The sequence below is a fragment of the Trichechus manatus genome, unplaced genomic scaffold (genome assembly GCF_000243295.1).
Source record: "Trichechus manatus latirostris isolate Lorelei unplaced genomic scaffold, TriManLat1.0 scaffold00015, whole genome shotgun sequence".
NCBI classification, from domain to species: domain Eukaryota; kingdom Metazoa; phylum Chordata; class Mammalia; order Sirenia; family Trichechidae; genus Trichechus; species Trichechus manatus.
Window position 1 is genome coordinate 2,358,556 of NW_004443951.1, and position 24,205 is coordinate 2,382,760.

Here is a 24,205-nt window from a genome sequence, read left to right on the forward strand (position 1 = left end):
CCACCCCCATCCCCCACAGTTCTGGGGCCTTTGCCTGTTGACTGTTCGTGCATCCTTGCCGGATGCCCTGTTACAGCCTTGGCAGTGTAGCTAGACTGCGTGGGTTTGCATCAGGGCTCCGTTGCTCCCTAGCTGTGTGACTGTGGGCCAGTCACTCAACCTTCCTGGGCACCAGTTTCCTCATATACAGATTGGGGATAATTATAGCCACTGCCTCGTGGGGTTGCTGTGTGGATTGAGATAATCCAATAAGAGCAAAACTACCAGGTTGGGCCAGATGGATCAGGACCTGCCCTTAAGGACCCCAAACTGCAGCTGAGTACAGATGTCAGGGAATTAGAGTCATGCAGAGCAGTTGTCAGTCAGGTGGGAAGGGAGACAAGTGGCCATTTCCTGAGCATCTAGCCCTGAGAAGAAAGGGTGGTGAGGAGACTGCCTCACAAGCAGGGCGGCTCCCACATTGTGGAAGTCATGGGGCAGATGTGGGGCCCACATCTGTCTGAGCCAAAGGCCACTCTCTTCCCGTCAGCCCTTATGGCCTTCTCATACTTGGGCCTCAGCTTCCCAATCTGTAAAATGGGGATGGGGTCCCCCTGCAGGCCTCCTTCCCTAGCAGCCACATGACCCACTCTTGGCAGAGAAGTACCTCATGCAAGACTCGGGGAGCAGAACCCCACTGAGGAAAAAGTCCCAGCCACTATTGCCCAAGAACCTACAACAAGGGCAGAGGCTGGGAGGCGAAGGGGAAGGCAAAGCCCCACATGGCTGCCAGTCCCTGTGCAGTGGCCCGGCCTGCCAGAGCCAGCAGCCTGGCCACCCCCTGTTTGACAGGAACCATAAGCCTCAGCCCAGCACATCTGATGCTTGTTAAAGCCTCTGGCGAGTGGAACTAGGGTCCCCAGGCGGTGATCTCTGGGGAGAGGGAAGGGCACTGGGGCATACCAACCTGACTTTTAGTCCCAGCACTGCCACTAGGAACTAAAAAAACCAGTTGCCATCAAGTCAACTCTGACTCATGGTGACCCCTGTGTGTCAGAGTAGAACTGTGCTCCATAGGGTTTTCAGTGGCTTAATTTCAGAAGTAGATTGCCAGACCTTTCTTCTGAGGTGCTGCTGGGTGGACTCAAACCTCCAACCTTTCTGTTAGCAGTCGAGTGCTTTAACTGCACCACTCAAGGACTCCCAGAACTCTAACAACAAGTGTAAGCAATACTAACAGTGGATAATGTTTATTGAGTGCTTACAATGTGCCAGGCATGGTCCTAAGTACTCACTTAATCCTCCCAATAACTCTGTAATCTAGGTATTGTTAGTAGCCTCAATTTGGGAAAAGGAAACTAAGGCACAAGGAGGTTGCCAGGGTCACATGGCTAGTAGGAGGCTGGAATTTGGAGCCAGGCAGTCCGGCCCCAAGAAGCTCTGGTGGCACAATGGTTAAGAGCTTGCTGCTAACTGAGAGGTTGGCGGTTTGAACATACAAGCCACTTCAAGGGAGAAAAAACCTGGCAATCTGCTCCCATAAAGATTACAGCCCAGGAAACTCTATGGGGCAGTTCTACTCTGTCCAATAGGGTCACTATGAGTCAGAGTCGACTCCAAGGCACACAACAACAGTCAGGCCCAGAACCCCTACTATTAACCACTTACACTACAGTGGCCTCTCCTAAACTCTTGACTCAGTGGTCTGACTTTGGGCCAGTCTCTTCCTCACTCTGTGCCTGGGACACAGTGGGTACTCTGCCAAGGGACTAACTCCCTTCCCAACCTGAGAAGAGCCACATGGGTCTGGGTTGGGGAGGGGCTCCTCTGAGGCACTGGGCTGACCACCCGCTCCTGTAAGCGTGCCACCCTTGACCATTTTCAAAGCCCTTTCATCCCCTGTGATGGGCCAGCCCGCCTGGGAGGGGCGGGCTTCCTGTTGCCAGTAGGTGGGCAGCCTGAGGCCTGCCCATCCTGGAGGAGGTGGTGGGCAGACACTGGCCCCTCTGCCCATAGCTCAGCCACACTGCCCATCACCTTCAAGTGCCTGCTGGAGAACAACCACATCGACCGGCGTATCGCCCGCTTCGTGCTGCCTGTGGGTGCTACCATCAACATGGACGGCACCGCGCTCTACGAGGCTGTGGCGGCCATCTTCATTGCCCAGGTCAACAACTATGATCTGGACTTCGGCCAGATCATCACCATCAGGTGCACCCCTGCTGGCACCCCACACCCTGTGTAGATGAGGGGGAAGGGGCCTGGAGGGGCCTTCAGGATTCTGAGACTTCCAGACCTGATGGGGTCTCAGAGCCCCAGAGAGGTCAAGGGGCTCACCCCAAGCCATAGAGCAAGTCATCACAGGGGCTGAGACCGGCCCCTGGCCTCCATGACTCCTGGCACAGGGCTCCTTCCTTACTGCTGCCTTGTAGCCTGTGGGCAGGCAGAGGGCCGAGAGGGGCAGGAGCTCCAGGAAGCAGGGCTGGAGGAGGTCATAGAGTTTGCACGGGTTGGGGAGGGAGAGCATTGAAGGCGGGACATTGTGAGCAGAGGCCAGAGACAAGATGGATGAACCTCAGAGGTGTGGCTGGAGCTGAGGGAAGGGTGCAGGGGTGAGGGCAGAGGTGAGGAGAAGGCTGCACACGCCAGCTGGTGGGCACAGGTTTGACCCTGTAGACCAGGCCCCAGAGAGAGGCCACAGCACAGCTCTGCCGGTGGAGAGCCAGAATCTCTGCAAAGCTCTAAAGCTGCAGCTTTCTGGGAACCTAGAGCCAGCAGCTCCAGACACGGGGTTTCCACAAATTCTTAAGAGCTTCTCCTGAGGCCAGGGATGGAGGCTCCGTGGGAGCTGTGGGACCTTGAGCAGGGATGTTGGCGTTCTTAACAACCCCCCTGCCCGGCTGGCTGTTCCCAGAGGCCCTGGCATTCCAGCCCCTCCTTGGAGCCAGGCAGGCCCTGACTTTGTGCCGGGTCCTCCCCTTTTCTCCTCCCCTCTGACCTTCTGGCAGCATCACAGCGACTGCGGCCAGCATTGGGGCAGCCGGCATCCCCCAGGCTGGGCTCGTCACCATGGTCATCGTGCTCACCTCCGTGGGACTGCCCACTGACGACATCACCCTCATTGTTGCTGTCGACTGGGCTCTGTGAGTGGAGGTTGTCGTCCCCCCTCCCATACCCCTCGGGAACGGGCTGGCTTCTGAGCCACAAGGCACTGCGGATTGGGGAGCTGAGTCCTTCCCCAGGTGGTCGGGGGCTGGGGAACTGCTGTGGTTTGGTACAGTGGGGAGCCCTCCCATTGACACAGACCTAGGTACATAATTTGTGGGGCCCAGTGTTCAATGTGAAAACGCAGGGCCCCTTGTTCAAAAATTATGAAGAATTTCAAGATGGCTGCAACAGAGCATTAAGCCAAGCGTGGGCCCTTCTAAGCACAGGACTTTGTGCCCATGAAGCCGGCCCTGCATCAACCTGCTTCAACAGCACCAAGGGGTGGGCTTGAGAGGTGCCAGGACACCGCCTCGACACTGGTCTCTGCCGTGACAGCGGGTCACAGCCTGTGGTGCAGCTGCGGGGGCCTCGCTCCTTTGGGCGAAGTATTGCCCTCTGCCAGCTCCCCTTATATTAAAGTGTCCAGCAATTAACCACCGCCACCTTGGCCCGCCAGGGATCGTTTCCGCACCATGATCAACGTGCTGGGTGATGCTCTGGCCGCAGGGATCATGGCCCATATCTGCCGGAAGGACTTCGTTCGGGACACGGGCACCGAGGTGATGGCAGTACCCTCCTCCACCAGCCTGTGGGGAGGCAGGAGGGTGGAGCCAAGGGTGGGTTAGGCAGGGCAGCAGCTCTTCCCTGCCTCTGGGCCTCCAGCTCTTCATCTGCTAAATGGGGTGACCAATGAATTCCTCTAACATCTATTTATTGAGCACCTACCATGGCTGGCCCTGATTTAGATGCAGGAGGAACAGTGGTGAACACAATAAGATAAAACTCCCTGCCCTTATGGAGCTGACACTCTCCTGTTTAACAGCCACGCTTCAATAGGCACATGCGGTAGGCTGCCCCCACTTCACAGGGAAGGAAGCTGAGGCTCAGGCAGGTGAGACCCCTATCCCTTCACTGGACCCTGTAGGTCAGGTCCCTTCCTCTATTAAGGCAGCCCCAGGAGGCGGCAGGACAGCTTGGGAACTGGGTGCAGAGAGGCCCTGTGATCTACGAAGGTCACACAGCACATCTACAGGAAAACCAGTCACATGGTTCCCAGCCCTGAGCCCGTTCTGCTCCACTGAACTTCAGTCCTCCCTAGTGTCTAACCTCAGTCCTTCCTGTTGCTACCAAGGCCCATTTCCCCTCTCCAGAAACTGCTGCCCTTTGAGACCAAGCCAGTGAGCCTCCAGGAGATCGTGGCGACCCAGCGCAATGGTTGTGTGAAGAGCGTGGCAGAGGCCTCGGAGCTGACTTTGGGCCCCGCCTGCCCCCACCATGTCCCCATTCAGGTGGAGCAGGATGAGGAGCCAGCCACTACCAGTCTGGACCACTGCACCATTGAGATCAGCGAGCTTGAGACCAATGTCTGAGCCTGTGGGTCTGCAGGGGCCAGGGGAGGCCTCCAGGGTTAGGGGATTGATCTCAGTTGCCAACATTTCCTGAGCAGACGATGGGGGGGCCAGGCTCACACTTTCTTGCACCCTTGAGAGGCTAGAATCAGCCCCACCTGACAGAACACGGAGTCTCAGGGAGATGAAAAGCTGCCTGCAGGATACCCAGCCATAGAGTGACGGGGCCCTCCACAGCCCACCCGGAGCTGCAATGGGAAGCTGCAGTTTCCACTGTGTTAGCCTGCAGGGTACAGGCAGGGCTTATTCTCCCCACTTTCTGGGTGATGGAGCAGAGGCTCCAAGAGCTGGAAACACTTGTCTGAGATCTGGGAGCAGGAAATGTCAGGGCCAGGACTCAAGTCTTTCACACCCAGGCTACTCCCTCCAGAAAGACAGGGCACTTTTGGGGTCAAGAGAGGCTCTGCCCCTCTCTAGGAGCCCCCACATCCACCACTGCTCTCACTTGATTAAAGCATAATCACAGTGGCCTGGTTTCTGCCCCAGCTGGGTCCCACCCAGGCCGGGCCCCCCCATCATGTGGCCTCAGCCAAATAGCTCTCCCCCAGGACGGGCCTTCCACGTGCCACAGTCCACGTGGGCTCTTGCAGTGCTCATCCTATGTGGAGACAGAGACGCCTTCACTAAAGGGCCCTTAGAAACATCCAGGCCAGCCTCCCACTGGACAGGTGGGCAAGCTGGGACCCGGCGGGGAGGCCTGGCCTGGGATGCTGGGTCAAGCTGCCAGTGTGGCCCTGGGCTTGGCTCTCCTCAAAGCCTGGGTGGCAAGTCAGAGTTAGGCTTTCTATTCCTTCCTGTGTTTGCAAATTCAGTGGTCACTAAATAAAGGTATTTTGTTTCTAAAGTCTTGTGGGCTTTTAGTAGAGACCATACTCTAGCCAGCAGTTCAGTACTGGCCAATCTAGGCTGGCAGAGCGCAGACAGCCTGCTGGGGCAGACAGAGTTTGCACAGCCTGTCCAGGTGGCCAGAACACGAACAGGTTGTTCATGTGGTCAGAGCGTGGACAGGTCTGTCTGGGCTATTGGTGGGTGGACAAGCCTGTCCGGGAAGCCGGAGTGCAGATGAGCCTGTCCAGACGGCCAGAGTGAGGACAGGCCTGTACCAACTGTCATGTCCAGAGGGGCCAGGGTGCAAACAGGCCTGCCGGGGACCTGTCTCAGCAGTCACATCATGGCTGGGCCTTGTCCAGGTGGCCCAAGTGTGGACAGACCACTCTGGCCCAGGCCTGGGCTCTGCTCTGCAGGCAGGGCCCTGAGATCAGTCCCCACAAGAGGAGCACATTTCCTCAGCCAATCTAGCTCCCGTTGGTAAACTCTTTTCTATAGGGAGGAAATGTGCCCGAGGACATATCCAGACTGTCCCTTCATTCTCCTCACCCCTCAGGGCTCCTCCAGGAGGCTTTTAGGGGGCATAGCCTTGGCCACGCAGCCTGCTCTGATGGATCTGGGGGAGAAGATATAGCATTGGGGTCTGGAAGGGTCTAGCACCATGGAGCCCATGAAGACACTGAGGCCCAGGGAGGGGACGGGCCTCCCCAAGGTCACTCAGAGAGTCAGGAGAGCACCTGTCCCCAGCCTTCTACTCCTGAACTACATCCATTCTCCTCCCAGGGCTGTGGGGTGGCCAAGACTGTCAGGAGAAGCTGCTGACTGCTGTAGTGTGAGGGGCCCAGGATCCTCCCTTACACCATGGGGCTGGGGGCTGTCAGGGCCATCCTTAGCACATCCTTCCTTTGTTAAGGCCAGCTCACCTAGGAACGGTCAGATGCCAAGCTATGGGTCACTCCCACCTTCGTGTGGACTGGCTTATTCGCCCCTTCCTATGCCACATCTCTTTGAGGCAGTCGAGTCTTTCCCACCACAAGGCAGGAATCTGCTCCTTATCAGGCTTGACAGGAGGCCCGCCAGCCTGTGCTTACACAACTCCAATAGCGGAGAGTCACTACTTCCTGGGCATCTCAAACCCCTGTGGGGCCACGCTGCCTGTCAGAGGCTCTTCCGTGCTCTGAGCTGTGTTCTGCCTCCCTGCAGCTCCTCCCCCAGACCCAGTGCTGCCCCTGTTGGGATGGTGGGCACACTGGGCATGTCTATTACCTCTTCACTAGGCAGCCCTCTGGAGACCTGGGCCCCCAAGTCAGCTCTGCTCCAACTCCCAGGCCTGCCTCTGGTCCCCTTCCCACACCAGCCATCCCCTATGGGACAGACCCATCGGAAATGCCCCCCTCAGTGCAGAGCTGACCCTCCAGGTGGGGCCTGAGCTGCCCAAAGCCGGGCAGGTCATTTGCTTGGACACCCAGTTTCTGGGGGATGCAGTGTGAGCTCACAGACACGCTGTGGGGGTCCCGTCCCCGCCCTTCACCTGCTGATTCCCTCTGAGCCGGTGGTCCACACACACCTCCAGACCTCCTCCTTACCTGCAACTAAGCCCTGTGCCACTGGATCTCTGCCTGTGCAACTGCTTTTTGGGCCCCAGAACAGAACTCTGCACCATTTCTGCTTGTCTGGACAGGGAGCCAAGGTGCTTGTCTCCTCCCCAGCCCGCCCCGTGCAGCCCAGCACCTGGCAGGAAGCATGCACAGACATTGCCACAGGCTGCAGGGACAGGGATAATGCTTTTATATTAGTTTTTCTGTAATAAGAAAAATCAGCTTTGATATTTTTATCATTTTTTTCTTAAAAAAAAGAATAAAAAACAAAGGTACCCAAAACTTTCCCATAGGCCCAAAGAATGAAGACAGTGACGGGTAGGCTATGGCTGGGCTCCTTCTGCATCCTCTGGCCCATTTCCGCAGCCTCCCCCTCACTCCTGCACCAAGGTCCCTAACAGCCCCCTGAGGCTCTCCTGTCTGGCCTCGACTAGGGCTGGCCCATCGGAGAGGTGCCTGTGGCCTTGCCAGACCATGGCAGGGGAGGGGCGCTCAGCAGAGTGACGGCCCCCAGCAGCTGGGCAGAGGCAGGGCAGGAGAGGCCAGGCAGCAGTCCTGAAGGTTCCCGTCCACAAAGGGAGGGAAAGGAACAAAAGGCAGCTTTTGTGATTCCAGAGGGCAGCAGGCACCTGGCCACAAAGGGCACGGAGATCACCTTGTGTTTTCTCCAGAGGACGGACAGAGGGATGGGCAGATGGTGAGCTGTCTTGGCCAGTTCTGGCTGGGGACAAGAGCTGTTGGTGGCATAGGCTGTGGGGGATGTTTGCACATGACTCTGTGTGTATATGTGCACATGTGTCCACAGGGGAAGGTGCCTGTGTGTGCCAGGGTGGGGTCAGACCCTTCCCCCCGAGCCTGCATGACTCAGAGGGTGTGACGACAGCTGTGGTGAGCGTGGGGCGGAGAGTGTGACCACGGGGAGGGGATGGCGCAGCTGGCTGCGTGTGTGGCCGTGCTGAGCATGTGCGGGTGTGATGTGGTGTCTGCACGTGTCTGGGTCTGGGGCACACTGCAGGAAGGGGTGGGGATGTGAGACTGTGTGTTCAGCCTGTATCTGTCAGGACGCCCGTGGTACAGCGTGGGTGTGTCGGATGGCGTCTGTGAGCTTGGCTGATGGAGGGTTCACAGGCACAAGCGTGCACTGCAGAAAGGAGTCTGGCGGTCCACTGTCCTGCAGAACACATAGGCGGGTCAGCAGCAGGCCAGGGCAGACCACCCCACAACCAGCCTGGGAGAGGTGGATTAGAGTGGAGGGCAGCCCCTGCTTAAGGGGGCTCTGAGAAGGCTAGGTTACTGTGGGCAGGCGGGGGGCTGCCCACAGGGAGGTGCTGGTGGCCAACACGGACAGGGACGGTGGCCTTGCCTTTGGGTCCTGGAGGCAGGCCCTCTCCTCCTGGAGCCTCAGCATGGCCCACTGGTCACTCCCTGGGGTCCCTCCCAGGGCCCTGCTCAAGAGATCCGACCATGGCCATTGTCCTCCAGTGGGGCAGATTCTCTCCCACCTCACGACCCCACAGCCTCCTCAGGAGGGCAGTGGCATCCTCACTGAATGGCCAGTCACCACTTTGCAGACCCCTGGCTCTGTCTGAGGGCTCCAGGACAGGGAGGAGAGGGTAATCCCAGTGCTGCCCAGGGCCTCCCCCATGCACGCTCTTGTCTCTACCATGCACCCTCAGGGGATCTCGGCACCCACCTCAGGCCCCTATCCTAGCATGATTCAGTCTGAAATCTTACCCTCTGATATCACCCTCCGACCACCCTCCTCTCCTCCTGGCTACTCACTACCAGCATGTCCCTTCTCCAGCAACCGTCTCCAGTGCCCTGCCCACCAACGCCTCCGGTCTGAGTCTCCTTCCCTACCCAGCCTGACCCCAGGGCCCTTGACACCAGCCGTTCTCTTGCCAATGCACTCAAACAACCTCCTGTCTCCTTGCCCTCCTGTCCCACGCACCTGGCCAAACCTCAGCCGTGGATGGATCCAATCATCCACCTTCATGCCCACCCCAGTCCATTGAGCACCCCACCCCCACCCCCCCACTGCATGAAGGGAAGAGAAGGCTGGTGGCTGACGGCATGGCCCTCCACCAAGCCACTCACGGGCCTGTGACTGCAGCCGCTTGGTCCTCCGTTCCCTGCCACAGTGGAGGAAGCATTGGTCCTCCTGCCACAGCCAGTCCCTCCTACTGTTTCCACAGGAATCTCTCACACCCAGTTCTCGCCTCTTATATCTCCAACTCCTTCCTCCCTACCGGCCCCTCCCACCAGCACTGAAACCAGCTCTAGACCTTAAAAACGGCATACAGTGAAATGAGCCCTTCCTGCACACCACACCCTCTCTCTCTCATCACATCACAGTTGAACTTTTCAAATATGTTGTCTACACTCCCTGGATCCACTTCCTTTCCAGCCACTCTCTCAGTCCCCATCGCCCCCCTGAAGCCGCTCCCTACAAAGTCGTGGATGACCTTCCTGTGGGTCAATCTGGTTCAGGGCTCAGCTCCCTTGGCTTCTCAGCAGCACTGGCACAGCTGATTGCCCACTTTTGGAGAAGCGCGTGCAGGTCTGCATACTGTGCACATATGTGTACGCATGTGTATGTACATATGTGCATGTGAGGGCCTGTGTGGCCATGTGCTCACGCACATACATGTTCTGCTCATGTGACCACCACAGAGTGCATGCGTGTGTACGCATGGTTATGTGTGCACACCTGTGTGGCATTGTGTTCTCCACCTGTGTGCATGTACATGGGTGTGTGGGTGCATGGGTGTGCATTTGTGTGTTATGCACATGTGTGGATGCTTGTCTTATATATGTGTGTAAACGCCTGCTCCCTTGGCTGTCTACGATTTTCCTGCCTCCTTTCCAAGCTGCTCCATCTCAGTCCCCGCTGCGGGCTCCCCACTCCGCCCTGGCCTCTCACTCACTCTCCCTGGGCAAACTCAGTCCGCCTCCTGCAGCATCAATGACTATTTCAAGACTGGCGATTCCTGAATCCCCATCTCCCACCCAGAACTCACTCCTGAGCCCAGATCTCACTCCTGAGCCCAGATCCACATAACCAATCAACTCTGGGCAGCTTTTCAATGCCCTCAGGCCTCCCAAACTCAACGATTTCCCACCAAACCTTCTCCTCCACCAAATACTACCATCCACCTGAATTCCAAGCTAGAAACCCAGGCCTTGTCCTCTCCCTCACTCCATGCCCAGCAGGATGATTCTGGCCTCTTGCATCTGCCCCCAAGCCCCCTTCCCATCCGTTTGCTTGTCTCCATTATCATGCCCCACCCTATCCTCTCTGCTTGGAGTATAAAGCAAGCCTCTATCAAAGCACCCCTCACCGGATTATAGTGCCCTGGCATGGGGCGGCCACCCTATAGGCTTGCTGCTATAACCCCACGCCTCACTCAGTGTCTGGCACACATCAACTGCTTGTATATGTCTGCAGAATGAATGGATGAAGCTGGGGACAGAGGGTGAGGAGTTGCCAGAAAGATCCCAGACTACGGACAGGGATGGCAAACTGTGGTGAGGAGCAAGGGGTACCCCCCACACTGATCACCTACCTGGGTCAGATCCATTTCACCTTGTCACTATCTCCCTTCATCTTCCTCCTCTTCCTCCTCCTCTTCCTCATCTTCCTCCTTCGATCGGCCATGGTCCTTGGAAACGTGACCAAATTCAAAGTTGCCTTCAATGTCCAAGACCTGCAGGTGCTTCAGCTTCCGGAAGGCGCTTTCCACCACAGAGCCCACGGCCAGCTTGTTGAACCTGTGTGACATCCACGTGTGGGTCACTGCCAGGAGCCCGACCCTCAGAGTCCTCACTCCTACCACTTCAGAAGGCAAAAGGGGAGGGAAGAGGAGACAGCAAGTGCAAAAAGGCTGGAGGCTGGAAAGCAAGATGCATCACGGTAAGTGCCAGCTGTTTGGGGTGCTACAGCTGGGAGGGGGCCGCAGCTGATGATGACTGGTCCTGCTCCTCTTAGCTTCCCCATCAGTAAGGTGCACAGCCTCCCTCTGCGTATGTCCTTGCTCTGACTGTATGATGTGTCTACCCTCTGGAATTAACCCCGAGATCTGGGGCTCCTGGATGGGCAGCCTGGAGTCACCTCAGTGCCTGGAGCAGAGTGGCACAAAGGCCAGGCTGGGGACATACTCTGTGTGTGAGGAGGCAGAGGCCACAGCTCTGGTCTCAGGCCCCTCGACTCTTTTGCACCTCAGCTCCCCTGCAGGAGCCTGAGGCACAGGCCACACTCCACCCCACCCCACGTCGCCAACCCTGGGGCCTCCTAAGCCACACAGCCCTGGGAGTCGGCACCCTGCCTCTATCTGTTCTGCCCACCCTCCTCTCTGGTCTAGCTCCGATCCTCTCAAAGCAGTCAAGGGTGAGGGGGTGTTGGAGGCACTCGCTCTGGTTCTGCTGGTAGAAGCTCCTCAGTTGCTTGGGGGTCCCCCAGATCATTCCAAACCCCCATACCCAGAGCCAACGTGGGGCTGAGCATCTGCTGTCCTAGGCCTGAGACCCAGGCCAGGCTCAGCCTGGCTGGCCGTGGACACTGGCAGTCACCTGTGCTCTCTGGGCCTCGGCTTTCCCAGCTATAAACTCGAAAGGTGCTCTCTGGAGTCCCTTCCTGCCACAGTATCATCAATAATGCCCACATGCACCACTTTTTAAAGTTTATGAAGCCCTTTTACAGACCTTTGAACCTCGCCAGGCCTGGCCAGGACAGTCCCCATCTCTGAGTTGTTGTTAGGTGCCGTTGAGTCAATTGCGGCTCATGGTAACCCCACGTGTGCACAGTAGAACTACTCCATAGGATTTTCAAGGCTATGACCACCAGGCCTGTCTTCTGAGGTGTCTCTGGATGGGTTTGAACCACCAACCTTTTGTTGGCAGTCGAGTGCTTAACCATTTGCACCACCAGGGCTCCTTCTACCCTTGAGAGCTGAGGAAATGGAGGCTCAGTGGGGTCTGTGCCATAGCCAGGGTTACACAGCCAGTCAACAGTGAAGTCAGGCTTTATACACTAGCCTCTACATTCAAGCTCATCCCAGAACCTTGACTATTCCACTGGAGACGTGGGGTGCCCCAGGAGGCGTGCACAAGGCACGGGGCTGGGGGGCCTCCTACCTGAGAAAGATCCCCTTGAGGTTGGGTGTGGAGGCAAAGGCATTGGCAGGCACGGTACTAATCTTGTTGTTCTGCAGGTACAGATACTCGAGTGACTCAGGGAGCCCCTCAGGGATCTCTGTGAGCTGATTCCCAGCGATGTCCAGCAGCTGCAGGGGTGACCAGAGGGAATGGGGGATCAGGGACTCCCACCTGTGCAAAGCACTTAACAGCTTGCAAAGCTCCCAACAACCCCCAGCCTATCTAAATCTCAGGATGACTCTGTGAGGAGTGGGTCTATAAGTATCCACATTTTCCAGATGGGGAAACAGGCTCGGAGAGGTTAAGTGATTTGCCCAAGGTCACACAGTCTGTAAAAGGCTGGAATCCAGTGCATCTGACTCTAAACCTTTGTTCCTAATTGATGTGTGTCCTACCCAGCCTCTCCTGCCTTCAAACATAAATTCACAGCCAAGATGTTCGGGTGTCACAGTTCTGCCTCTTTAACACATCTGTTACTCCCATCACACTAAAGATCCCAGATGGGCAGATCCCAGGGAAACTCCAGCCTTTGAATCTCATCCCACTGGCCCTGAATGAGGGTGGAAGTGGGGGGATCACAGGGGCAGGGCTGCTCATCAGAGGAGCTCAGGGCCATGTGGACAGGGACCGGAGCAGGGTGTTTGGGGCAGGACAGTGAGGGTGTGAGGCCCTCAGTGACCCTGGTATAGCAGCCAGGACCTAGGCTGGTTAGTTCCAGAGTCACCAAATGCCTAGAGTTCAGGAGCCAGGCAGTCAGGGAAATGGGGATGAGTTTCCAGAGAGCAGAATAAACCCTGCAGTGGACAGGACACCTGGATGGTGCACCAGGCCCCTCCGGCTGTCAGTAACCCACCCCCCTCCCCCCCCCACACACACCTGGGCGGCAACAGGGCGAACACTGGGCTCCCTAAGTCTCCTTCCTCACCCTGGCAGGCTGAGTTCAGGGTCAGGAAACAGGGGCCACGAACCCAGAGAGTCAAGTAGGTTGGTGTCAGGATCCAGAGGGAGTTTAGGCTTCACTTCTCCTGGGAAGGTCCCCTGTCACCTTCCCTGCCCAGCAGGGCTCCTGCTTCCCACTGTGTTCCCACAGCACTGGGTGCCCCCACACCACTACCTTAGCATTTCCGCATTCATTCCAAACATCCTAGCGCCCACCGGTGGACCCAGGGGCCATGGGACCCACCAAGACTTGCCTCCACCCTCAGGAAGCCTGCCTGGTGGGGGAGATAGATGAAAATCTGAGCATGACAACTTGGCGGCATTGGGCTGTGATGAGGAAGCCTGGGGCCGAGAAACCCAGCCTTGGGGGCAGGGAAGGCTTCTCTCGTGAGGAGGAGACACAGGGGCAGATGGCTGGGAGGCTAGGGGCGGGGTCTAAAGCAGAGGGAGCGGTGCCTGTAGAAAGATCCAGCAGTGTGAGGAAGCACCCCTCCCCCGGCCAGACACCCTCATCCCTGGCCCAGCTCACCCAGGCCCAGGGAGGCAGTTAACCCATCTCCACTGTTGTGGGGAGGAAGATCCCCAGAGAAGGTGACACTGAGCTGAGCCCTAAGTATAAGCTCCAGGAGGGGAGTGACCATTTATCTCTCTTACTCCTACTTGGTTCCCAGTTCTAGAGCTGCGTCCAGCACAAGGTGGGAGCTCAGTACAGGCGCCTGGAATGAATGAGTAGGCATCACCAGCAAAGAATGAGGGGCCAGTATGAGCAAAGCCCGGTGTGTCTGGGAAACTGTAAGAAGCTCACTTGGTGGGAGCAGGGGCAGAGCTGAAGGCATGGCAAGGTCTCTGGCCTGTGTTCTAAAGACAATGGCAAGCCATGAAGTGGTTGGTGCAGTAGCGTGAGATGGACGTGTGCTTTTCAAAATAGCTCTGACTGCATATGGTATGCAGGAGTGAGAGCTCCTAGGAGTGGGGAGCTCCTAGCAGTGGGGAGCTCCTAGGAGTAGGGAGCTCCTAGGAAGCTGTGGTCCAGGCAAGAAATGGAGGTGGCCAAGCCTTGGTGCAGGCAGCGGGGATGGAGAGAAGTGGGCGATTGAGAGATGCGATGGTAGAAGTGACAGGGTTTGGTGATGATGGACTGTTGGGGGCAGGTGGTGTGCGGAAGAGGGGGTATCTCAAGGGCAGCTCCCAGTTTCCCATGGGTACCTGGGTGATCATCATCTCCTTCAACGAGTTAGAAAATGCAGCAGGAGGAGCAGATGTGGAGGAGAAGACAACAGGGTTTGGAGCCCCTTGAGAATGGGCAGGAGTCCCTGGGTGGTACAAACAGTTAATACGCTCAGCTGCTATCCAAAAGGTTGGAGGCTCAAGTCCAGCCAGAGGTGCCTCAGAAGAAAAGCCTGCTGATCTGCTTCCAGAAAAGCCAGCCACTGAAAACCCTATGGAGCACAACTGTACTCTGACACACATGGGGTCGCCATGAGTCAGGGTTGACTCAGTGGCAACTGGTTTACTGGAGAACAGGCAGAGGTTGTTGGATACTGGTGTCTGGCATTCAGTGGGGAGGTCTGAGTGAGCAAATGAGGCTAAGCCAGCTGCTTCTGCACAGTCCCTCCCAGCAATGGGCTCCAGCCTCAAAGCTTTGACCTCTCTCCCATATCTCTTGATCAGATAGCCCCCATCCTGCCAGCTCCCCTGCTCCATGCACTCATTCAATCATCCCTCCAGCATTCACTTGGAGTCCACCACATGGAGGGTGCTGGGTCCAACAATGAGCACAACACTACAATCCCAGCTCTTATTCTAGTAGGAGGGGCAGGCAACAAACCAATAGATGACCTAATGCCCGGGAGGGATGAAAAAAACAAAGCAGAGGAAGGTGATGGGGTGCTGAGAGAAGGTGGCCCCAAGGGGGTGACATCTGAGCAGAGCCCCAAGGAAGTAGTAGGAGCAAGAGCCCTGAAGACAGCTGGGGGAAGACGGAACAGCCATGCAGAGGTCCTGAGGCAACAATGCCCTGGGGGCCCCTTATCATGGGTCTGGTGGTGAAGGCTGTGCACTGGGGCTGCTGTAGGGCAGCAGAGGGGGCTGGGGCAGACCGCCACCAGGGAGGGTCCCCACAGCTCCATCCCTGATCTGCAGCACCTCGGCCCTGCCACCCAGGTTCCTCTGGTGAAAGGGTACATGTTGATTGAGCTGGATGGTTTCACTTTTAACCAAAACAGGCTTGGTTCATATGCCCAGACATCCCTGCATGCCTCTGACCATGGCCACAGCAGTCACACCCACTGAGCACACCCAGAATGCCTGGAATAGAAACCCCCACCTCTATCTAGCTCTCGGCAGACTGGTGAAGTCAGCCCAGCTACATGGGCCATGCTCCTTGCAAGGCCCAGCCTTCTCCAAGCACCCATTCCTGTACCTGCAGGTGGGTTAACTTGACATTCCTGTGCCATCTGAACTGCCCCCCAGTACTCCTGAACCACAGCCCTGCCACCCCCACCTTTACCCCCCAGCCCTCCTCAAGCGTATACCTGCAGGTGGTGAGCTCAGCCTGGCCATACTGGCTGTACTCTGCTCATAGCCCTGTCTTGCCAGGCCCTTCATCTTTGTACCTGAAGGTAGTCTGGACTGATCCAGACAATGCCAGCCATACCCCCTGCATGGCTCAGCATCTCTCTACCCTGGGGCCCCCTAGATATCAGCTGGTACTTGCAGGTGAATGAGCTCAACCTGACGATACCAGCTGAACACCCTCATGACCCAGTCCTCTGCCTGCCCCTCTTCCAGCAGATGGGTGGGGTCAGGGCAGCCATACCAGCAGTGCCCTGCACCCACAGGGCCCACTCCCCTCCACTCCTCATACCTGCAGGCGAGCGAGGTCTGCCCAGGCACGAGGGACCAGGGCCCGGCTGCGCAGCCGGTTGCCCGTGAGGTAGAGCTCACACAGCTGGGCCATGCCGGCCAGCGCCCCTCGCGCCAGGGCCACCAGCTCATTGCGCTTGACCTTCAGCACGTGCACATTGCGGGGCAAGCCGGGGGGCAGCGTGTGCAGCCGATTGCCGGACAGGTCTAGCGAGCGCAGAAGACGCAGCTTGCGGAAGGCGTCACGGTGCACCTGCCGACTGGTGATGCGGTTGTAGCTGAGGTTGAGCTCCTCCAAGAAGTAGGTGGCGGCGAAGTCATTGCGGCCAACGCCCGTGATCTGGTTGTGTAGGATCATGAGGGTGCGCACGCGGCGGGGCAGGCCGCTGGGCACGCGCTCTAGCGCGTTGTTGTACAAGTGCACCGTGTGTAGCTTCTTGAGGCCCTGGAAGGCCAGCGGGTGGATGCCTTGCGCCCGCAGCTGGTTGCTGTGCAGCAGTAGGTACTCAAGGCTGCGGATGGGGGTCAGCACGTCCGCGTCCACACTCCGGATCACGTTCTTCTCCAGGTGCAGCAGCACCAGGCTGCGGGGCAGCCCCACTGGAACGCGCGATAGGTTGTTGCTGGACAGATCCAGATACTCCAGGCTGGAGAGCTTCCTGGGGGCAGGAGGAAATTAGGATGGTTGGCAGGAGCCCACACCATTATTCCCAAGGGAGGTCGCATGGGAACTGCCATAGTGCATTCCAGCTCTGCCATTCGCTGACTAGGGGTCCTATTAGAGCCTCTGTTTTCTCATTGGGTTGATTCAATGATACATTGGTTTAGGATGATTCTAGCACAGTTTTTGGCACACAGGAGTTTGTTTGAAGACCAATTGTGTAACTAAGACCTTCCCTGGGTCCTAAAAAATAAACATATATTTGCTTTCAACAAGAAAGCTTGAGTTTGTACTTGGTACCCAGAGGCCAGTCTCTGCAAATGCTTCCTTTGTTGGAAACCTGAAAGGCCTTACCCATACACATCACCTGTCCTTGGGGACAGAAATGTCAACCGACGCACAATCCTCAGAGTTCCTTCTCCAGGGAAACTTGCCAGGGGTAGGTGGTTGAGGGATATGTGTGAGGGCCTGGCTGGGGGTGGTCTGGGAGGAGCTTCCCAGGGCGCCGCAGCCACACAGAGGACCCGGGTGGGGGCTCACCAGAAGGTCTCGTTGTCCAGGCCCTCATCAGTCAGGTAGTTGTTCTGCAGGTGCAGCTCACGCAGGTTGCTCAGCTCACTGAAGGCACCTGGTGGGATCTTCTCCAGCTTGTTGTTCTGCAAAGTGAGGAGGGAGCTTGAGGGAGAGCTGAGGGGCAAGGGCAGGCCTTGAGATGAGGAGTGGAAAGGGGTCCGGAGGAGCTTGAGGAGGGCGCCTAGGCCTGGAGCATGTCAGGTGTGGTGTCGACGGCCCCATATACAACCCGCACTGAAGGCCAGGTGCCCAGGCTTCGGCCTGCTTCTCCTCACGTCTCCCCAGTGGACTCTGCCCTCTAGTTTGTGCCCACGTGGGCCTGAGCTCTTCCCCCACTGCAGATCCCTGGCTGTGGGGTCTTCTCTTTCCCATCCCCACCTTGAGGTGCAGCTTGTAGAGGGCAGGTGGCAGGTGTTTGGGCACATGGCGTAGGAAGTTGCTGGACAGGATGAGGATCTCGACGTTGCTGGAGCCATTGAACATGTTGTCTGGCAGCCCGGCATCCGCCAGCTTGTTGTTGTGCAGGTACACAGACCTGGGGGGGGAGGCGCAGGCTCTCACCCCTGCCTGGGCTCCACCCAGCCCTGCACCAGTTCAACTGGTGAGCCTCCAAACCTTTGCTCAGGCCAGATTTGGAGCCCAGAGTGCCCTCCTCAGCCCATCCAAGCCCAAGGGTGCAGAGTTAGAAAAGCCTCAGACCCCTCCCTATACAGCTGAGGGGACCAAGGACTAGAAGGGGCAGTGACCCACCAGAGGCCCCCCAGCAAGTTAGTGGTAGAAATAGGATTCACACCCAGCTTTCCTGAGCCCAAGTCTGTCCTTTTCCACACCCTTCAAAGTCCTCAGTTCTCCCTTGCCCATCCCAGCCCTCAAGTCCTTCCCTCCCTCTCAGCTCTCACCTCCCTGCCTGTCAACCCCACACAGCCTGGCTCTGAGTTCTGTGGGAACTCCTGAAGACAGAGCTTGTCCCTTCCAACCTCTGTGTCCCCGTGCCCAACACAGGGCCTGGCCCAGAGGAGGTGACACCTCATTCATTCAACAAATAGATAGTGACAGCGACTATGTGCCAGGACTGTTCTAGACTCTGAGGAGATAGCAGTGGACACAACCAGCAAGACCCCTGCCCTCCTGGAGCTGACCTACTAGAAGGAGAGAAGACAAGGAATAAGATAAACACATAAAAGATAGAGCTCAGTCTTTCTGGGTGGCCCTCTTGAGCCTCAGCCTTCTCGTCTATGGGATGAGAACACACACAGTGACGCTGGCTTCTCGGGGATGCAAGAGTGGAGTGAGATGATAGATTCAGGGACAGAAGCAGCACCACGTTGTCTAGGCCAACCTCCTTCCAGGAGAGACTCCTCAGCAGCCTCCCACCCAGGGCCACCCTGCCCTGCTCACACACCTGTGCTATTGCGAGCTCACTCCCTCAAGGCCGATTCCAGGGAAGGGCAGTTCTATCAGTCTTCCTTCTCCAGGGACAAGAAAGGAGGGAAACTTCCTGACCTATCCCCACAGTTTCTGCAGGTAACACCCTCTGTCCTTGCCTCCTCATACTCAGGTCTTAGTTCAGGCATCATGTCCTCAAGGAGACTTCTGGGTTCCGTCTGCCACAGCTCTGAGCGTGGGCATGCCTCCCACTACACCGCAAGCTCCTCCTCCAGGGCCTGTCTGGGTCCTCTCTGTGCCTCCACCAAGGCCTGCTCCCCATCCTGAGCCCAGGGCCACCCTCTTTGACCTCTGACCTCAAGTTTGGCTTCTGGCCAAAGGTGAGCCCGTAGATCTTCGTGAGATAGTTGGCAGCAAAGTCCACACTGATCAAGGCGTTCGGCAGGAATCGGGGTGCCAAGGTCAGCTGCAAAGGGAAGAGTCAGAAGGACAAACAGAGGGGCAGAGGCTGGCTCTGGGCCCCACAGGCTGCCTGATGCTCGTCTGGACCTTTCAATTTGTCTCCACCCTGCATCCAGGGCTGTCTTCCTAAAATGGAACCCTGTCCCATTCCCCTGATAAAACAAGAGCAAAACCTGATGGCTCCCATAGTCCTTGGCTTGGCATTCAAAGCCCTCCAGGGCCTGTCCCCTGCTCCTGTCTGTCCTCCTGGTCTCTCCCCTCACTGCTCCCCTACACTGCCCCTTCTGTCCAGTCACAGTGAGCCATCCGCACATCCCACAATGTCCACCCATCATCCATTCAACAGTAGTCACTGAGTGCTGCAACGTTCCAGGCACGGGTCCAGGTACTGGGCATATCCTGGGGAATGAGACAGAGAAGTTCCTGCCTTCCCCAAAGCTAATATCTTGGTGGAGAAGACCATGCACAAAGAATAAAAGGATCTGACAGTGATAACCACTGTGCAGGGAATTAAAACAGGCTGAACACAGAGAACGACTAAGTTGGGTGGCCAGGGACGTGACATTTAAGCCATCATGGCACCATAAATGGAAGGAAGGAAATACCAGAGATCAGAGGGAAGGGCATCCAAGGCAGCAGGAACAGTGGCGCACAGTCCCGAGTAGGCAAGTTTGGGGTGGCTGGAGCAGCTGGAGTGGAGTGGGAGGGAGGGAGTGGAGGAGAAGAGTTAGGCGAGGCCAGATCCCACAGGGCCTCATGGGCCATGGGCAGAAGTATGGATTTCATTCTGAGTGGCAGGGGAAGCCACTGGAGGGTTTTCAGCAGGAAGGAAGGTAGAAGGAGAGAATGAATTTTGAATGGTCACTTGGAGTCCCTAGGTGGTGCAAATGGTTAGTGCTCTCGGCCGCTAACTGAAAGGTTGGCAGTTCAAGTCCACCCAGAGGCTCCTCAGAAGAAAGGCCTAGTAACCTACTTCTGAGAAATCAGCCACTGAAAACCCTGTGGAGCACAGTTCTACTCTGACACACGTGGGGTCGCCATGAGTCAGAATGGACTCGACAGCAACTGGTTATGACCAGAACAGGAGGAGAGGCTTGATGTGGAACTGGAGGGCAGGGGAAAGCACAGATGCCAGAAGCACTCCTAGATTTTTTGCTTGGACCAATGGTGCTGCACGTAGTTGGTGACGCTGTTTACAGAAGTTGGGAGACTACAGGAGGATTGGGTTTGAGGGCTGTGGGCAGGAATCTACTTCCACTGAATATCTCAGGAGAGATGTCAGATAGGCAGCTAGATCTCTGAATCTCAAGTCCTGAGGAGCGGGAATGGCTGAAGACTGACCCTTGGACATGGCCATGATGTAGAGATGGGAGTTCAAGCCCAGGGGGAGGATGGCTCGCCTCAGGCAAGGTCAATGGGAGAAGGGGCCAAGATGGAGCCCTGAGGCACATCAGATATTTTGAGGTTGAGTGCCTTTGTGCCTTCACTCATGCTGTCCCCTCTACTGCAGTGCCCCCCTCCTCGGAGCCATGGGCTGGAACCCTATTACTCTTCATGGCCCTGCTCAATACTATCTCCTCCAGGAAGCCTTCCAAGTGCTCCCTCCCCAGTGGAGACGAGCTCTCTCTCCCCTATACTCCTGTAGGCCTTGGCCTCTGTCTTCATTATCTGACCACACTCTGCCCTGGTCACGTGAGGGGTCTGTGTCCGTTCCCACACAACCATGTCTGAGCAGCAGTGGGGACCCAGCAGCCAGCCCAGAAGAGACCCTGGTGAAAGTTTACTGAACTCAGCTGAAGAGAACACCAGGGGTACAGGGCAGCACACTCCCACCCTGCCTGGGGCCCTCACCTTGTTATTGGCCAGGTACAGGTAATTGAGGTTGGTCAGGTGCTCAAACGCTTCCTCCGGGAGCCCTTCAAAGGACAGGCATCGGTCAGAGCCCTGGATGAAGGAGATGCTACAGGGGAGCACACCGGGCACCAGCCGCCCTCCCCCACGCCCGCCCCCTTGCCAAGACTGGGGAGCACTATCCCTGAGGCGGCTCTCCTCTGATCCCTTCCCAAAGAGTCCCAATGGGTCTGTCCAGCCAAGCCCAATTTTCTTCCCGTTTTGCCCTTTGGGCCCAAGCTCAGAGGCAGACGCAGTGTTTGTTGAGAGACTGCCTGACCCTCCACCCTGTCAGGGCAACCTAAGTGGGGATGGATCCTGGGGAGGTCATGGCATAAGGCAGGAGATCCAGCTAGATCCTTCCCTGCCAGGAAGAAGCACTCCCCTCTTGGGGGGACAGAGCCCTACTTCACACTCAGCCCCACAGGCAGGTGGGGCCGAGGTTCTGGCCCTGAGCCTCCCAGACACCTGGAACGCCCCTTCCCCATCCGGCAGATGTCGGGTCAGAACCCAGCTGTAGCTGGGAGCTCGGCCAGGCTGGCCCCCCTCCAGCCAGGAGGCCGGCCTCTGACACTCAGTTCCTGGCTCCAAGACCCTCGGATGCTGGGCCTCACCCAAGTATCTAACAAGAGGGAACAGTTATATAAACCGTGTGTGCAGCATCCTCTCCACAGAATACCCTGCTGTCCTCTGTAAAATGATAGCTACTGAGAGTTTTTAGCAACATGAGAAATGCCACTGAGGTCATTGCTAAGTGAAACAAAGCAGGTTATCACACCTATAGTATGAATGCAGCTGTGTATTCTAAAACACAAAGGAAAAGCGACTGGGTTGGACTGTAGCGATGGTTGTACAGCTTTGTAAATTGACAAAATCAAATTGTACCTTTACACTGGGTATATTTTATGGTACAGTATATAAATAATATCTCAATAAAACTGATTTTTAAAAAAAATAGAAGAAAAAGAAGGGTACCAAAATGTCAATAGTGATTAACTCCAAGTGGCAGAATTATGAGTGTTTTTTTTTCTTTACATTTTCTTTTTTACATTTCCAATTTTTCTATCATACTCATATATTATTTTTATCAGAAAAAATAAACTTTTAAAAATTTGAGGACTCTACAATTCTTTGATCCTAAAGGTCGTCCGTGAGTTGAAGCTTCTCTGACAAAGATTCTGGGTTCTAAGTGTCTCTGAGGCCTCTCTCCTGACCTATGTCCCAGGTCTCAGGCCTGGGGGGAAGCAGAGGCAGAAACACCCAGGAGAGGCTCCTAGACAGCCACAGGGAGCCCTCGCCCTGTGTGTAGCCGGTCCCTGCCTGGCCCCCTCCCAGCCCAGCCCAGGCCTGCCCTTTCCCACACCCAGGATCTGCAGGGCCAACCTCTGCCTGTGGGACCCAGCTCTGCCAGGCCCCCACGTCCCTCGTTTGGTGTCCTTGGTCCTAGGGCTCTAGGTGATCCCTCACCTCGGGAAGTCAGGCGGTTGTTCTGGAGGTTCAGAGTCTCCAGCAGGTGCAGCCGAGAGAGCTCCTTGGGGTAGATCTTCTCCAGCTGGTTGTTCTGGGGGGAGGTGATGAGGCAGCATCAGCCTGAGGGGTGCCCAGGGCTCCTGCCCTCACGGAGGCCCGCCCCCACCCTTAGGAGCCAGGCCTTCTGCTGGGAACCTCCCCTCGCATTTTCCACATGGCAGACGGACCCTGGGTGCCAGCTCTGGGCGTTGGGGGCACAGCAGTGACCACACAGAGGTATGAGCCCCATCTCCAAGGGGCCCACACTTGGGTGTCCATAGGCGGTCTAAACTTGGCGTGCCCACCGCTAATCCTGCCGTCTCCTCCCCAGACCTGCTCCCTGCTGTGCTGCTACTGGATGACCAGTGCCCCCAGCCCGTCCCCCACGCCCAAGCCAGAAACCACTTTGGTTCCCTTTCTCAGCCCTGCTGTCTCCACTCCCCTTGGAAACCTTTATAACCCGGGTCAGGCACCGCCTCCTCCAGAAACCTTCCTGGGTTGGATTAGGGCCAAATTAGGAGCCTGCTGTGGGCTCACAGCCCCCTCTGCCTCCTCCTGTCACTTCTGGATTATTGCTATCTGTTTATGTCTCTGCTCCGCCTCAGGCTGTGAGCGCCTCAAGGTCAGGGCACGTCCGAGTCTCCCCTACATCCCAGCACCAGAGGTGTACAGCAGGTACCCAGGAAATAGTTTATGAATGAATGAACGAATGAACAGCAATAAATGCTGTCTTCATCTTGTCCCTTTCCCTCATTGGCTACCCTGGACTTGGGCTCCCACCACTGCCAACCCAGAACCACCAATGCTGTGTGGCCAGGGAGGGATGCTGGGCCTGATTCTCCTCTGGAAATCGGTGTAACTCTCCCCCAGGGCGGCTGGGCCCTACAACCATGGCTGCACCAGCTCCCACCATCACTTTCTCACTTCTTGAGGGGCCAAAATCCTGCCTCCAGGCCTGTTCAGGTTCCCGGATCCCCAGATGGGAAGACGCTGCCCTCTGCGCCCCCAGAGTACTCCAGCCGGGGTCCACTTTGTTCTTACTTTCTCCACCCTGCCATGGGCCAAGTGAACCAAGCAGGTTGTGCTATCACAGTGCTCCGAGGTGGGGAATCAGGAGCGGAGCCACATAGGTGGGGCCAGGGCTCCCCAGCACCCTATATCAGGGGTGGGGAGCCATGGGTGTTGGAGTCTGGGCAGGCAGGGAGCCGTGAAAATTGAAGGCTCTGGGACAGCAGGGACAGCAGGAGCCGTGAGTGTGGGGTTCTGGGACGGGAGCCTTGGGTCCCTGGTAACTGTAGGCGCGGGGTGGGCCTCACCTGCAGGGACAGGTGGTTGGTGTGCTCTGGCAGGTCGCCTGGGAACTCACGCAGGTCAATGCCGCTACAGTCCACGACACCCTCCTGGGAGCAGGCGCAGTCACGCGGGCAGTTGACTGTGGCCTGGCCGGGCCCTGATTCCTCAGGGCTCAGGACCAGCACCGGCCCCTCCATGAACTCGTTCTCTTCAGGGCTCGGGCTGTGGGTGCTGGCTTGGCCTAACGCAGGGGCCCTCACTGCAATCACCCGTCCCAGCTGAAGTTGTGACAGCAGCAGCAGCAGGAGCAGCAGCACCCTGCTCCGGTCCATGGTGCCTGCAGGAGGGTCGAGTAAGCCCCACGAGTAGGCACAGGAGGCACAGGGGCTGGGGCCCACGGAAGTCATCGTGCAGCCCTCCCGGGCATGGGAAAGCACCCACTCTGGGCCCTG

General features: G+C 57.1%; 2 protein-coding genes across 4 annotated transcripts in view; one reads left to right on the top strand and one right to left on the bottom strand.

Annotated features, from left to right (window-relative positions):
• The window catches only part of SLC1A7 (solute carrier family 1 member 7), a 54,297-nt gene extending 46,983 nt beyond the window's left edge, over window positions 1-7,314 (top strand). Inside the window, exons 8-11 of one of the 3 annotated variants that reach the window (XM_004371721.3) lie at window positions 1,996-2,190; window positions 2,988-3,122; window positions 3,644-3,746; window positions 4,338-7,314. In XM_004371721.3, the coding sequence (XP_004371778.1) occupies window positions 1,996-2,190; window positions 2,988-3,122; window positions 3,644-3,746; window positions 4,338-4,556 (652 nt within the window). In that variant the 3' untranslated portion in view covers window positions 4,557-7,314. Of the gene's footprint in view, window positions 1-1,995; window positions 2,191-2,987; window positions 3,396-3,643; window positions 3,747-4,337 lie in introns of those variants that run through there. The other 2 variants (XM_004371722.1, XM_023727056.1) reach the window with 2 other exon arrangements.
• A 3,282-nt stretch (window positions 7,315-10,596) lies between these two features.
• PODN (podocan) lies at window positions 10,597-24,205 on the bottom strand. The gene is made up of 9 exons (XM_023727057.1): window positions 23,777-24,205; window positions 22,419-22,512; window positions 20,913-20,977; window positions 18,956-19,065; window positions 17,592-17,748; window positions 17,181-17,296; window positions 15,981-16,638; window positions 12,155-12,303; window positions 10,597-10,792 (listed from the first exon to the last, which is right to left on the bottom strand). Exons 1-9 carry the CDS (start codon window positions 24,158-24,160, stop codon window positions 10,615-10,617), a joined length of 1,911 nt encoding a protein of 636 aa, XP_023582825.1. The 5' UTR covers window positions 24,161-24,205; the 3' UTR covers window positions 10,597-10,614.